Here is a 14265-nt window from a genome sequence, read left to right as displayed (position 1 = left end):
GGCTCCAGGTCTTGTACTCCTTTGGTTGGGGGGCTCCTTGCATTGGACTCCATTGGGGGGACTCTTGCATTGGGGGGCCCCAGGCCTTGGACTCCCTTAATTGGGGGGCTCCGTGTGTTGGGGGGGCTCCATGTGTTGGGGGGCCTCCAGGCCTTAGACTCCTTTTGTTGGGGGGGGCTCCTTGCATTGGACTCCATTGGGGGGGACCCTTGCATTGGGGGGCCCCAGGCCTTGGACTCCCTTCATTGGGGAGCTCCGTGTGTTGGGCTCCAGGTCTTGTACTCCTTTGGTTGGGGGGCTCCTTGCATTGGACTCCATTGGGGGGACTCTTGCATTGGGGGGCCCCAGGCCTTGGACTCCCTTAATTGGGGGGCTCCGTGTGTTGGGCTCCAGGTCTTGTACTCCTTTGGTTGGGGGGCTCCTTGCATTGGACTCCATTGGGGGGACTCTTGCATTGGGGGGCCCCAGGCCTTGGACTCCCTTAATTGGGGGGCTCCGTGTGTTGGGAGGCTCCAGGCCTTGGACTCGTTTGGTTGGGGGCCCTCCAGGCCTTGGACTCCCTTAATTGGGGGGCTCCGTGTGTTGGGGGGGCTCCATGTGTTGGGGGGCCTCCAGGCCTTAGACTCCTTTTGTTGGGGGGGGCTCCTTGCATTGGACTCCCTTCATTGGGGGGACTCCTTGCATTGGACTCCTTTGGTTGGGGGGCTCCAGGCCCTGGGGAACCGGCCGTTGGCCTCCTCCCATCCACCCCCAGAAGCTACAAGGCCGGTCTTTGAGCTTGTGCAATTGGGGGGGCGACAGAGCCACCACCCCCCCCCAAAAAAAGCCTGCGGGAGGCCTGGGCTGTCTGTCCTCACCCCCCCCCCGCCCTACAGCAGCCTCAGCCTCGCCTCGCTTCTGCGCCTGCGCGGCGGCCTGTTCTGTCTCTCTGCGCTCCGCCGGGAGGAGATCCTTCTCATCTCTTCTGTTTCCGGACGCTCTGGCCGCACTCTCTCTCTCTGCCCTAGCCTTTGCGCCGGTTGGGGACTTCCCTCTCGTCTCCCTCCGCCGCGGACGCTCTGGCCGCGCTCTCTATCCCCGCTGTTCCGTTGACGCCGCTCTGGTTTCCCCCGCCGCGGACGCTCTGGCCGCGCGCTCTCTATCCCCGGTATTTGTCCCGGCGCCGCGCGGGGACGCTCTCTCGTCTGCGCCGCGGGCGCTCTGGCCGCGCGCTCTCTCTGCCCCGTTGTTCCTCCAGGCGCCGCGCGGGGGGGTCGCTCCCTCTCGCCACCCTCATCCGTAGACGCTCTGGCCCTGGTCTCAGTCCCCGCTGTTTCTCCGGGCGCCGCGCGAGGACGCTCCCCCTCGTCTCCTCCGCGGACGCTCTGGCCGCTCCCTCTCCATCCCCGCTCTTCGGGGACGCTCCCTCTCAGCCGTGCTCTCTCTATCCCCGCTATTCCTCCAAACGCCGCGCGGGGGATGTCTCCCCTCCACCGCTGACGCTCTGGCCGCTCCCTCTCCATCCCCGTTCTTTCGGGCGCCGCGCGGGGACGCTCCCCCTCATCTCCCTCATCCGTAGACGCTCTGGCCCTGCTCTCCATCCCCGCTGTTCCTCCGGGCGCCGCGCGGGGACGCTCCCTCTTGTCTCCTGCCGACGCTCTGGCCGCACTCTCCATCCCCGCTGTTCCTCCGGGCGCCGCGCGGGGGATCGCCCCCTCGTCTTCCTCCGCCGCTGACGCTCTGGCCGCGCGCTCGCTCGTCGCTGTTCCTCCAGGAGCCGCGCGGGGACGCTGCCCCTCGTCTCCCTCCTCCGCGGACTCTCTGGCCTCTGCCTGTCTATCGTCCAGGCGCCGCGCAGGGACGCTCCCTCTCGTCTTCCCCCCCCACCCGCCGCGGACGCTCTGGCCGCGCGCTCTCTCATCCCCACTGTTCCTCTAGGAGCCGCGCGGGGATGCTCCCCTCGTCTCCCTCCTTTGCGGGCGCTCTGGCCTCTCCCTCTCTATCGTCTGGGCGCCGCGCGGGGCTCGCGCCCTCGTCTCCGCCACGGACGCTCTGGCCGCGCGCTCTCGCCTCCCCGCTGTTTCCCCAGGCGCCGCGCGGGGACGCTGCCTCTCTTCGCGGACGCTCTGACCTGTCCCTCTCTATCGTCCAGGCGCCGCGCGGGGACGCTCCCTCTCGTCTTCCCCCCCCCCCACGCGCCGCGGACGCTCTGGCCGCGCGCTCTCTCTGCCCCGGTTCTTCTGCGTTCCGCATGGCGGTGACTTGCCGGCTCCTGCGGGCCTTCCTGCGCGGCGGCGGCGGCGGCGGCTCCTTCCCGGGGCTGATCGGCCCGTGGCGGTCCCGCTGCTACACCCGGGTGGCCGGGACGGAGGAGGCAGAGGAGGCCGGCCGGGACGTGGACATGGGCCGGGAGGGCGAGCCGGGTCCCGGGGAGGGCGAGGACGGCGCCTGCCTGCGCCTCTCGCCCCCCCGCCTGCCCCGGGGTAAGTGGGTGGGGTCTGATGCCCCCCTTTGGGCCAGGATCGGGGGGAGGGATTCCCCCGGGGTAAGTGGGTGGGGGTCTCATGCCCCCCCTTTCGGCCAGGATGGGGGGGAAAATTCCTCCCAGGGTAAGTGAGTGGGGGTCTGATTCCCCCCCCTTGGGCCAGGATCGGGGGAGAATTCCCCCCCCCGGGGTAAGTGGGTGGAGGTCTCCTGCCCCCCCCCCCTTTGGGCCAGGATGGGGGGAGGGATTCCCCCAGGGTAAGTGGGTGGGGGTCTGATCCCCCCCCTTTGGGCCAGGATCGGGGGAGAATTCCCCCCCCCTCCGGGGTAAGTGGGTGGGAGTCTTCTGCCCCTCCCCCTTTGAGCCAAGATGGGGGGGAATTCCCCCCCGGGGTAAGTGGGTGGGGGTCTCCTGCCCCCCCTTTGGGCCAGGATGGGGGGAGGGAATTCCCCCCTGGGTAAGTGGGTGGGGGTCTGATGCCCCCCCCTTTGAGCCAGGATGGGGGGAGAATTCCCCCCCCCCCGGGGTAAGTGGGTGGGGGTCTGATGCCCCCCCTTTGGGCCAGGATCGGGGGGGGGATTTCTCCCTGGGTAAGTGGGTGGGGATGTCATCCCCCCCTTTGGATCAGGATTGGGGGGGGATTTCCAACGGGGTATGTAGATGGGGGTCTCATGCCCCCGTTTGGCCCAGAATTGGAGAGGAAATATACCCTGGGGTAAGTGAGTGGGGGGTCTCATGATCTCCCCTTGGGCCAAGGTTGGGGGGCATTATGCCCTGGGGTAAATGGGGGGTCCCATACCCCCCCCTTTGGGCCAGATTGGGAGGGCATTATGTCCTGCTGTAAGTGGGGGGGTCTCATGGCCCCCCTTTGGGGCAGGATCGGGGGGAAAATATGCCCCAGGGTAAGCAAGTGGGGGTCTAATTAGACTCTATTCAAGAGAGTCTCTTCTATTGGCTTTCCAAAGCCAATAGAATAAAAGGGAGAAGCACAGCTAAGGAAAAGGGGGGGAAAATGGCGGACTGTGTTGTTTGGCGACCTCCATGAAATGGTTGTTTGACCCCAAATGGGGTCCCGACCCACAGGTTGAGAACTACTGGGTTAGGGGGATGCCTCATGCCCGTTCTTCGGACCGGGATTTGGGGGGGGGCTGTGCCCAAGGGTTAATGGATCGGGTGGAGGAAATATAACCAAGGGTGGGTGGGAGTCTGATACACCCTCTTTGGGCCAGGATTGGGGGATAATTGCCCTAGAGTAAGTGGGGGGTCTGATCCCCCGCTTTTGAGCCACCATTGGGGGGTATTGTGTCCTGGGGTAAATAGGGGGTCACATGCCCACCTCGGGTCAGGATTTAGGTGGGCCAGGATTGGGGGGCATTATGTCCTGGGAAAATAGATTGGAGAGATGTGCCCCAGAGTAAGTGAGGGATCTAATGCCCCTCCCGGGCCAGCATCCAGGGGGGAATTATGTCATAGGGTAAATAGATCGGAGAGGGAAAGTATCCCGAGGTAAGTGGGGGTGCTGAACTCCCCGCCCTTTGGGGCAGAAACTGTTGGGTCACGAAACATCTGTACGAAAACTACCAAACCTCAGAGAGCACCAAAGACCCCCCCCTCCTCCCTCTCCTGCTCCACACACACCCCTCCTTTCTACCACTGATGATGTTCCCTAGTTGGGTCGCAAAACGTCTGTGACAAAACCACCAAAATCTAAGGGGGCACCCAGGACCCCCCTAACTTAGTTTAGCCTCACTTAACGTCTCACATCCTGAGCTTTTGCAGTTGGTTTTAACTAAAGGCCTGGCATCGCCGTCCCGTATATACATTGCGCGGTATATTTGGAAAGCAACATTTTGGCGACCGCAACAGCACCCTGTTTCATTGCAGAGACAAGAGATTTGCTGAAGGAATTCCCGCAGCCGAAAAACCTTCTCAACAGTGTCATCGGTCGGGCTCTTGGTATCTCCCATGCGAGGGACAAGTTAATCTACATCCACACCAACGGTCCGCGGAAAAAGGTAAATATTCCACATTGTGAATGCAACAAGACGGGTAGTCCTCGACTTACGACAGTTTGTTTAGTGACCAAAGTTATTGTGGCGCTGGAAAAAAGTGACGTAGGACCACTTTTCACTTTTAACGACCGTTATCCTGTGATCAAAATCGCAAGTGGCTCGTATTTACGACGGTCGCAGAGTCTCCGGGGTCCCGTGATCCCCTTTTGCGTCCTTCCGACGAGCAGATTCACTTAACAACTGTAGGACTCGCTTAAGAAATGTGGTGATTTGTTTAACAATTGGGGTGAGAAAGGTCGTAAGACGGGGCAAAACCGACTGAACAAATGTCTCCCGTAGCCGCGAAATGTGGGGATCAGTAGTAGTCTTAAGTCGAGGAGTCGCTGTGGTTTGTTTGCTTGACTGCTTTGTGTCGCAGCTTAACGACGGCAGTGAGGAGGCTCTTTTACAGTCGTACGTCGAGGACAAACGGTAGTTTGACCATTTTCTTTGACGACTTAACGACTGCAGCAGGGAGACATTTACAGTCGTAAGTCGAGGACCAACCGTAGTTTGACCATTTTCTGTCACGACAACAACTGCAATGGGGGGGGGGCCTTCTACAGTCGTAAATCGAGGACGAATGCTTCAGGCTGGCTCTCCCTCTCTCTCCAGAAAGTCACGCTGCTCATCAAGTGGCCCAAGAATGTCGAAGTGGAAGGCTACGGGACCAAGAAGATCGACGCAGAGAGACAAGCCGCCGCAGCCGCATGCCAGCTGTTCAAGGTGCGGCTTCCAGGGCGGGTTTTGTACCCTCTTTGTCACCCGGTCACAGTTGTCGCTTAGCGGGACTTGAAGGCTACAGGGATGGTTACAACACTTAGCAATGGAGAGCAAGGACTCCACAATCGTCCTCTTCCTTCCTCTCTTCCTCCTCCTCACAACCCCCTTTCTTCTAGCACTGATGATGTTCGCTCCTCTTCTCCTTCATCCTCTCCTTCCTCTCTTCCTCCTCCTCACAACCCCCCTTCTAGCACTGATGATGTTCCCTAGTTGGGTCATGAAACATCTCCAAGACAACCACCAAGCTCAGAGAGCACCACGGACTCCACGGTCTTTCTCCTCCCCCTTTTCCTCTGCCTCCTCTTCCGCACAAACCCTCCTCCCTTCTAGCCCTGATGGCGTTCCCTAGTCGGGCAACGAGATGTCTGCCCGAAAACCACCAACCTTCGAGAGCGCCAGAGCTCTCCCGCACTCGTCCCCCATGTATCCCCTCCGAAGCTTTTTCTCCTTTCTTCCCTTCTCTCTCTCTCTCTCCCTACTCCAGGGTTGGGGCTTGCTCGGACCCCGCAACGAACTCTTCGACGCGGCGAAGTACCGCCTGCTCGCCGAGCAGCTGGGCTGCGCCGCCGACCGGAAGTGGTTCTCCGAAAGCCACTGGCGGTCAAAATCGGGGCCGTCCCTGGCCGACCTCTCGACCTGCTGGCGGCGGATGGAGCCCGAGGACCCCGTGCAGCCCCTGGAGCACAGCCCCCCCCTCCCCAAACCCATCCGAAATGAGGAATTGGAGGAGGGGGAGCTGGAGGAGGGAGAACTGGAGGAGGGGGAACTGGAAGAGGACGCCATTGAAGTGCCTAACGGCATCTCCGTGTCGCGACCGGGAGGCCAGACGCCGCCCAGGGACCTGAGGTACGACGTCGGTACGCCCTGGGCTCGGGTGGCTGGGTGAGGGTCTCTCTTGGGAGGGTCTGGCTTCCATCTCGACAAGGTCACGTCCTGGACTTACAACGGTTCCTTTAGTGACCGAAGCAACGACGACACCGGAAAAAGCGTCTTAGACACATTCAGTGACCGAAATTACACCGACGCTGAAAAAAGTGACTTGGCTTCCCCTCGGTCCAAAATTCTGACGCTTGGCAACTGACTCGCACTTACGACGGTCACAACATCCTGGTGGGGAGCATCCCGTAATCCTGTTTGGCAACCTTCGGGACGATCCGAGTCAACGGGGGAAGCCAGATTTTGTTTCCCAACCGTGTGACTTCAATGAACTGCAGGGATTCGCTTAACGCCATTGGCAAGGAAGGTCGTAAAATGGAGCTGAACTCGCTTCCAAAAAAAAAGGCCTTAAGCGAGTGCCCCCAGTTGTTAATGATTGTGCGGCCCTTCGACAATCTCTAAGCATCAAAGCCGATTGAACTATGGCTAGTCCTCTACTTACGACCACGGCTCAGTCCCCAATGTCCACTGCTTGAGAGCGAAAAACCTGTCGTACGGCACTTTTTCTCGCCAATTCGGACACTCGCTAAACAAACGGTCGTAAGTCGAGGACTCCCTCCACACTCACGGTCCAAACCCTAGGCGCCGCCCTCTTACGGCAGCAGCAGACCCTTTTCAGGGGGACCGAATCCCCGAGATACGACCGAGCGGTTGCCTCGTCTTTTCCCCGTACAGGGATGGACTGTCGATGGAGATGACGGACGACAACACCGCCCTGCGCGCCCTGACTCAGTTTCCCCTCCCGAAAAACCTCCTCGCCCAGGTCATCCAAATCGCCACCTCCTCCTCCACCGTCAAGGTGAGTTGCCACCTGAACCAGGTGTGTAGGTGTGTGTACGTCGCTTTCGGCGAAAATCGGACGTTAAAAGCGTCTCTTCCCGACGTTTTGTCGTTCCGACAGGAGTACATGCAGTTCCGGACTGTCGGCACGAAGACCAAGATCTGCAAACTGACCCTCCGCTGGCCCTGCCCCATGACCTTCGCGGCCAAGGGCCGTCGCAAAGTGGAAGCGGAGAACAAGGCCGCGGCGCTGGCCTGCCAGAAGTTGAAGGTGAGTGGCGAGAAAGCCGCAGCGCGTGGACGGCGTTCCGCGGGCCTCTGCGGTGGCTGGTTTTTATTTAGCTTGTGATGGTAATGTGATTTTTCATTTTATTTTTTTGTTCATTTGATTTTATTTAGCGTCGGGCATCGACAGAAGTCGTGTGACCACTGATAGACAAGTTTAGTTTCAATAAAACGTCAGCATATATAGACAGTCAAGTGCATATATTTAGCAATATCTGTATATTTAGATAGATACGTGTATTATCGCTGTCAGACTAGATATATATATATTTAGATATATGTTTAGATATCTATGTCCATGTAATTGTAAGATATATCTATAAGATTTCTATATTTAGATATGTATATTTAGATATTATCTATAATCTAATTCATCTGTATTTAGACATATATTTAGATCTATCATTAGATATATCTATTTAAATATATCTCTAGATATTTATTTATATTTAGATCTATCATTAAATATATCATAGCTATCTCTAAATATTTATCTAATCTATATTTAGATATACATCTAATTAGATATATCTTTTTATCTATTTAGATATATCTATCTACAATTACTGTATACAAATTTAGTTTAAATAAAAGTATAGACAGACATGTACATATATACAAATATGTATATGTATACATATATATGTACATGTCTATATATATGTTTTTTTGTGTGTGTGTGTGTGTGTGTATTATCAATCTGTCAAACTATTTAGCTATATATTTAGATATCTATCTATAAGATATCTATGTCTATTTAGAAGGTTGGACTAGATGACCTCCAAGGTCCCTTCCAACTGTATTACTACTACTACTATTATTATTATTATTATCTAATCCAATCCATCTGTATTTAGATATATATTTAGATCTATCAGATATCTATATCTATTTATATATCGTATCTCTAGATATTTATCTAATCTATATTTAGATATACATCTAATTAGATATCTTTCTATTTATCTATTTAGATACACCTATCTCTAGATATTTGCATACATCTTTATAATTAGATATCTGTAAGATATATAGTATCTCTATTTACATATCCTATCTAATCTACGTTTAGATATCTTCCTATCTACAATTAGATATATGTGTATCTATTTAGATATATATCTATAGTACAAAATATTATAGAATTACAGAATATTAGAGGGCATTACGAAATATTACAAAATTTTACAGAATTACAGAATATGGCAGAATTTTACAGTTAACAGAATTTTACAGGATTTTACAGAATTGCAGAATATTACAGAATATTACAGAATTACAGGATATTACCAAATATTATGGAATTGCAGAATATTACAGAATATTACAAACTTACAGGATGTTACCAAATATTATGGAATTGCAGAATTTCAGAATATTAACCGAATGACAGAATTTTACCGAGTTAACAGAATATTACAGAACTACAGGATATTATAGAATTACAGGCTATTACCAAATATTACGGAATTACAGAATTTCGGGATATTACGGAAGTGCACGATCTTACCGATTTACCGGGAAATGACAAAAATATCTCTCCTGGCTACCCCCATCTCCCAGCCCTTCCAGCTGCTAGCCTGAATTACCGATTACCAAATCGCGGAATATTACCGAATGATAGAACCTTCCAGAATATTCCAGGATATTCCAAATTGACCGTGAGATTACTTCAAATCGCAGAACGTTACCATCTCCCCGTGGGCTCCCGGGCACCCCGGTCTCACCGTGACTCTCCCTCCCTCCCTCCAGAGTCTCGGCTTAGTGGACAAGAACAACAATCCGTTGAGTCACGCCATGTACAACATGACTTCCTTGCGGGAGCTGGGCGAGAACCAGCGGAAGCCCTGCCACATCAAAGTCCCCGAGGCCACGTTGCGCAAGATCGAGAACTACCTGAACCACGTAAGTCGGGCGGAGCGCCGAGGCCTGCCAGCCGCGGCGCTGCGGAGTCCCGAAACGATTGCGAAGGGGTAACATTTCTGAAGTGAGTTTTGGCCCCGTTTTACGACAGCTCGCCCCCCACCCCGCTGTTAAGTGAACCACTGCGGTTGTGACATCCATCACAACTGTCATTAAGCGAATCCAGCTTGGGTGAGGTTGCGACGGTCGTTAAGTGTGAAGAATAGTTGTAAGTCTCTTTTTTCGATGCCGTTGTAACTTGAGTCACTAAACGGACTGTTATAAGTCCGGGACGAGCTGAAATGGTCTCTAAATGGACTGTTATAAAGCCTGGGCCTGTTGTAAGTCCTTGACTTAACGGCCATAATTGAACCCAAATTTCTGCTGCTAAGTGAGACAGTTGTGAACTGAGCTGTGCCCCGTTTGATGACTTTTTTTGTCCCGGTTGTTACACACACACAGAGTCACTAAACGAATCATCGTAAGTCAAGGATTGCCTATATGTATCTACACACAGAGACACAGACACGAGTCCTTAGTCCCATTTTTTTCAGCACCGTTGTAATTTTGAACGCTCACTAAACCGTCATAAGTTGAGGACTACCTAGATATTTTTACACACAAGTCACCTGACTAGGGATGCCACAGTAATAAGTGGTAATAAGTGTGAAAAACACTGCTAAGTCCCTTTTTCCAGCGCTATTGTAACTTCAAATGGTCACTATTGTAAGTCAAGGAACATATATATATATATATATGCGTGTGTGTGTAGTGTGTGTATATATGTTCATGTGTGTATGTGTTCATGTGTGTATATGTACGTGTGTATATATGTTTAATGTGTGTATATTCATGTGCATATATGTGTATATATGTACATGTGTGTGGTGTGTATACATGTATGTTCATGTGTATATGTATATGTGTATCTTCATGTGTGTGTATGTGTGTATATATGTACATGTGTATTGTGTATATATATATGTATGTTCATGTGTATATATGTGTAGTGTGTATGTTCACGTGTGTATATATGTGTAGTGTATGTATATATGTTCATGTGTGTAGTATGTGTATATGTGTATGTTCATGTGTGTATATGTGTAGTATACGTGTAGTATATGTGGCTTGTGTTCATGTGTGTGTAGTGTGTATATGTATATGTGTGTAGCGTGTATATGTACATGTGTGTGTGTAGTGTGGATATGTACATGTGTGGATATGTGTAATGTGTGTATATATGTATGTTCGTGTGTGTGTATATATGTGTGTATATGTGTGTGTATATATATGTATGTATGTATGTATGTATATGTATACACACACACACAAACAAACACAAAAACACACATTACCTGAATGGAGATGCTACACCGGTCATAAGAGTGAAAAACGGTTTCCAGTCCCTTTTTACAGGACCTTCTTACTTCGAACTGTCGCTAAACAAACACACACACACACACACACAAGCCACCCAACTGTGGGGATGCTGCCACGGTCGTGAGGCCTTTTCAGCACCGTGGTCGCTTCGAACGGTCACGAAACGAACCATCGTCCTAAGTCGAGCACCACCTACCTATATCTACACACACACACACACACACACACACACACACACACAGACAGATCACTTGATTGTGGGGGTGCGGCCGCGGCCATGAGGCACGGTTGTCACTTCGAACAATCACTAACCCAAACGCTCATTAAGTTGACGACTAGCCTGTCTCAGCGATGGAACAAACAACCCCGTAGCCCTCCGGTGTATTGACTCTCTCTTCCAGCCCGTTGATCGCGGGGGGATGGCCAGCACCTTGCAAGCGGATCCCTCTCTAAAGCCCTCTCGTCTGCTTTCCGCAGTATCCCGTCGACTCCCGGGAGTCCCGGCCGCGCCTGGCGGACGACGTGATGAACCTGAGCAAGGAGAGCAACGGCGCCCTGAGCGACGCCATCACGGGCAAAACCTACATCCCGCTCTCCGAATCGGAAGAGCTGCGCCTCAGCCAAAACCTGCTGGCCCTCTGGAAACGGCGGGGCAACCTGTGGCCCGACAGCCCCTCGCTGCCCGTGGACTCCCACAAGGAGGCCATCCTCTCAGCCGTGGAGCAGCACCCGGTGGTGGTCATCGCCGGCGACACCGGCTGCGGGAAGACCACCCGCATCCCGCAGCTCCTGCTGGAGCACTACCTCCTGGAGGGGCGCGGCGCCCAGTGCAACGTGGTGATCACCCAGCCCCGCCGGATCAGTGCCATCTCCGTGGCCCAGCGCGTGGCCCAGGAGCTGGGCCCCAGCCTGCGGCGCAACGTGGGCTACCAGGTGCGGCTGGAGAGCAAGCCGCCGGCCCGGGGCGGCGCCTTGCTCTTCTGCACCGTGGGTATCCTACTGCGCAAGCTGCAGGGCAACCCCCGGCTGGAGGGGGTCAGCCACGTGATCGTGGACGAGGTCCACGAGCGGGACGTCAACACCGACTTCCTGCTCATCCTGCTGAAGGGGATCCAGAAGCAGAACCGGCAGCTGCGCCTGGTGCTGATGAGCGCCACGGGGGACAACCAGCGTTTCTCGGAGTACTTTGGCGACTGTCCGGTGGTCAAAGTGCCGGGCTTCATGTATCCGGTCAAGGAGTACTACCTGGAGGATATGATGGCTATGCTCGGCCGGCATCGGCACTACGAGATCAAGGTGGGCGGCGCGCGAGCGATCCGGGGGGCGGGGGAAGGATAGGGGGACCCGTGACCAGGTGCGTGGAAAACGGGCAACCGAGAGGTCAAGGCTGATCCGGATAGAAAGAAAAAAGGAAGAAAGGAAGGAAGGAAGTAGACAGATAATAGACAAACAGAGAGATAGAAATAAAGACGGACTGACAGAAAGATACATAGATATGGATGGGTGGATAGGTAGATAATGGATAAATAGATAGGGATTGTTGTTGTTGTTAATTGCGAAGTCGTGTCCGACCCATCGCGACCCCATGGACAACGTTCCTCCAGGTCTTCCTGTCCTCTACCATCTTCTGGAGTCCATTTAAGTTCACGCCTCCTGCTTCAGTGACTCCATCCAGCCATCTCATTCTCTGTCGTCCCCTTCTTCTATTGCCCTCCATCTTTCCCAGCATTAGGCTCTTCTCCAGTGATCCTTCCTTCTCATTAGGTGGCCAAAGTACTTGAGTTTCAGCTTCAGGATCTGGCCTTCTAAAGAGCAGTCGGGGTTGATCTCTTCTAGGACGACCGGTTTGAACGCCTTGCAGTCCAAGGGACTCGCAGGAGTCTTCTCCAGCACCATAGTTCAAAGGCCTCAATTCTTTGGCGCTCAGCCTTTCTTATGGTCCAACTTTCACAGCCATACATTGCAACTGGGAAAACCATGGCCTGGACTATACGCACTTTTGTTGGCAGGGCGATGTCTCTGCTTTTTAGTATGCTGTCTAGATTTGCCATAGCTTTCCTCCCCAGGAGCAAGCGTCTTTTAATTTCTTGGCTGCAGTCCCCATCTGAGGTGATCTTGAGCCCAGAAAAATAAAATCTGTCACTACCTCCATTTCTTCCCCATCTATTTGCCAGGAATTGAGAGGGCCGGATGCCATGATTTTGGTTTTCTTAATGTTGAGTTTCAAGCCAACTTTTGCACTCTCCTTCTTCACCCGCATCAAGAGGCTCTTTAGTTCCTCTTCACTTTCTGCCATTAGAGTGGTATCATCTGCATATCTTAGGTTGTTGATATTTCTCCCGGCAATCTTAATTCCAACTTTTGATTCATCTAGCCCTGCCTTTCTCATGATGTGCTCTGCATATAAGTTAAATAGGCAGGGCGACAGTATACAGCCTTGCCGGACTCCTTTTCCAATTTTGAACCAATCAGTGGTTCCGTGTCCAGTTCTCACTGTTGCTTCTTGACCCGCATATAGGTTTCTCAAGAGACAAATGAGATGGTCTGGTACTCCCATCTCTTTAAGAACTTGCCACAATTTGTTGTGATCCACACAATCAAAGGCTTTTGCATAGTCAATGAAGCAGAAGTAGATGTTTTTCTGGAACTCCCTAGCTTTCTCCATGATCCAGCGTATGTTGGCAATTTGATCTCTAGTTCCTCTGCCTCTTCGAAATCCTGCCTGTACTTCTGGTAGTTCTCGATCCACATACTGCTGGAGTCTAGCTTGTAGGATTTTAAGCATAACTTTACTAGCATGTGAAATGAGTGCAATGGTGCGATAGTTTGAACATTCTTTGGCATTGCCTTTCTTTGGAATTGGAATGTAAACTGACCTTTTCCAATCCTGTGGCCACTGTTGAGTTTTCCAAATTTGCTGGCAAATTGAGTGTAGCACTTTTACTGCATCGTCTTTTAAGATTTTGAATAGCTCAGCTGGAATACTGTCACCTCCACTAGCTTTGTTGTTGCTCAGATTTTCTAAGGCCCATTTCACTTCACATTCTAGGATGTCTGGTTCGAGGTCAGTGACCATCTCATTGTGGTTATCTGGGATGTTAAGCTCATTCTTGTATAGTTCTTCTGTGTAGTTTTGCCATCTCTTCTTAATCTCTTCTGCCTCTGTTAGGTCTCTGCCATTTTGGTCCTTTATCATGCCCATCTTTGCATGAAACGTTCCCTTCATATCTCCAATTTTCTTGAAGAGATCTCTGGTCCTCCCTATTCTGTTGTTTTCTTCTATTTCTTTGCACTGTTCATTTAAGAAGGCATTCTTATCTCTTCTAGCTACTCTCTGGAATTCTGCATTCAATTGGGTGTATCTTTCTCTTTCTCCTTTGCCTTTCGCTTCCCTTCTTTCCTCAGCTATTTGCAAAGCTTCCGGAGACAGCCATTTTGCTTTCTTGCATTTCTTTTTCTTTGGGATGGTTTTAGTTGCTACCTCTTGTACAATGTTGCGAACTTCCATCCATAGTTCTTCAGGCATTCTGTCTATCAGATCCAGTTCCTTAAATCTATTTGTCACCTCTACTGTATATTCATCAGGAATATGATTTAGTTCATACCTGAGTGGCCTAGTGCTTTTCCCTACTTTTTTCAATTTAAGCCTAAATTTTGCAACGAGAAGCTCATGATCTGAGCCAC

General features: G+C 52.3%; 1 protein-coding gene across 3 annotated transcripts in view; it reads left to right on the top strand.

Annotated features, from left to right (window-relative positions):
• Nucleotides 1-14265, top strand: part of DHX30 (DExH-box helicase 30) — a 49804-nt gene that overhangs the window by 16706 nt on the left and 18833 nt on the right. For 2 of the 3 annotated variants that reach the window (XM_039369569.1, XM_039369568.1), the window contains exons 3-9: nucleotides 4349-4479; nucleotides 5131-5241; nucleotides 5783-6144; nucleotides 6910-7033; nucleotides 7136-7285; nucleotides 9052-9204; nucleotides 11059-11877. In XM_039369569.1, the coding sequence (XP_039225503.1) occupies nucleotides 4349-4479; nucleotides 5131-5241; nucleotides 5783-6144; nucleotides 6910-7033; nucleotides 7136-7285; nucleotides 9052-9204; nucleotides 11059-11877 (1850 nt within the window). Of the gene's footprint in view, nucleotides 1-2199; nucleotides 2463-4348; nucleotides 4480-5130; nucleotides 5242-5782; nucleotides 6145-6909; nucleotides 7034-7135; nucleotides 7286-9051; nucleotides 9205-11058; nucleotides 11878-14265 lie in introns of those variants that run through there. The other variant, XM_039369567.1, reaches the window with a different exon arrangement.

The sequence above is a fragment of the Crotalus tigris genome, unplaced genomic scaffold (assembly GCF_016545835.1).
Source record: "Crotalus tigris isolate CLP2741 ecotype Arizona unplaced genomic scaffold, ASM1654583v1 scf7180000021169.355214, whole genome shotgun sequence".
Taxonomy (NCBI): domain Eukaryota; kingdom Metazoa; phylum Chordata; class Lepidosauria; order Squamata; family Viperidae; genus Crotalus; species Crotalus tigris.
This window is presented reverse-complemented; position numbering and strand designations above follow the sequence as displayed.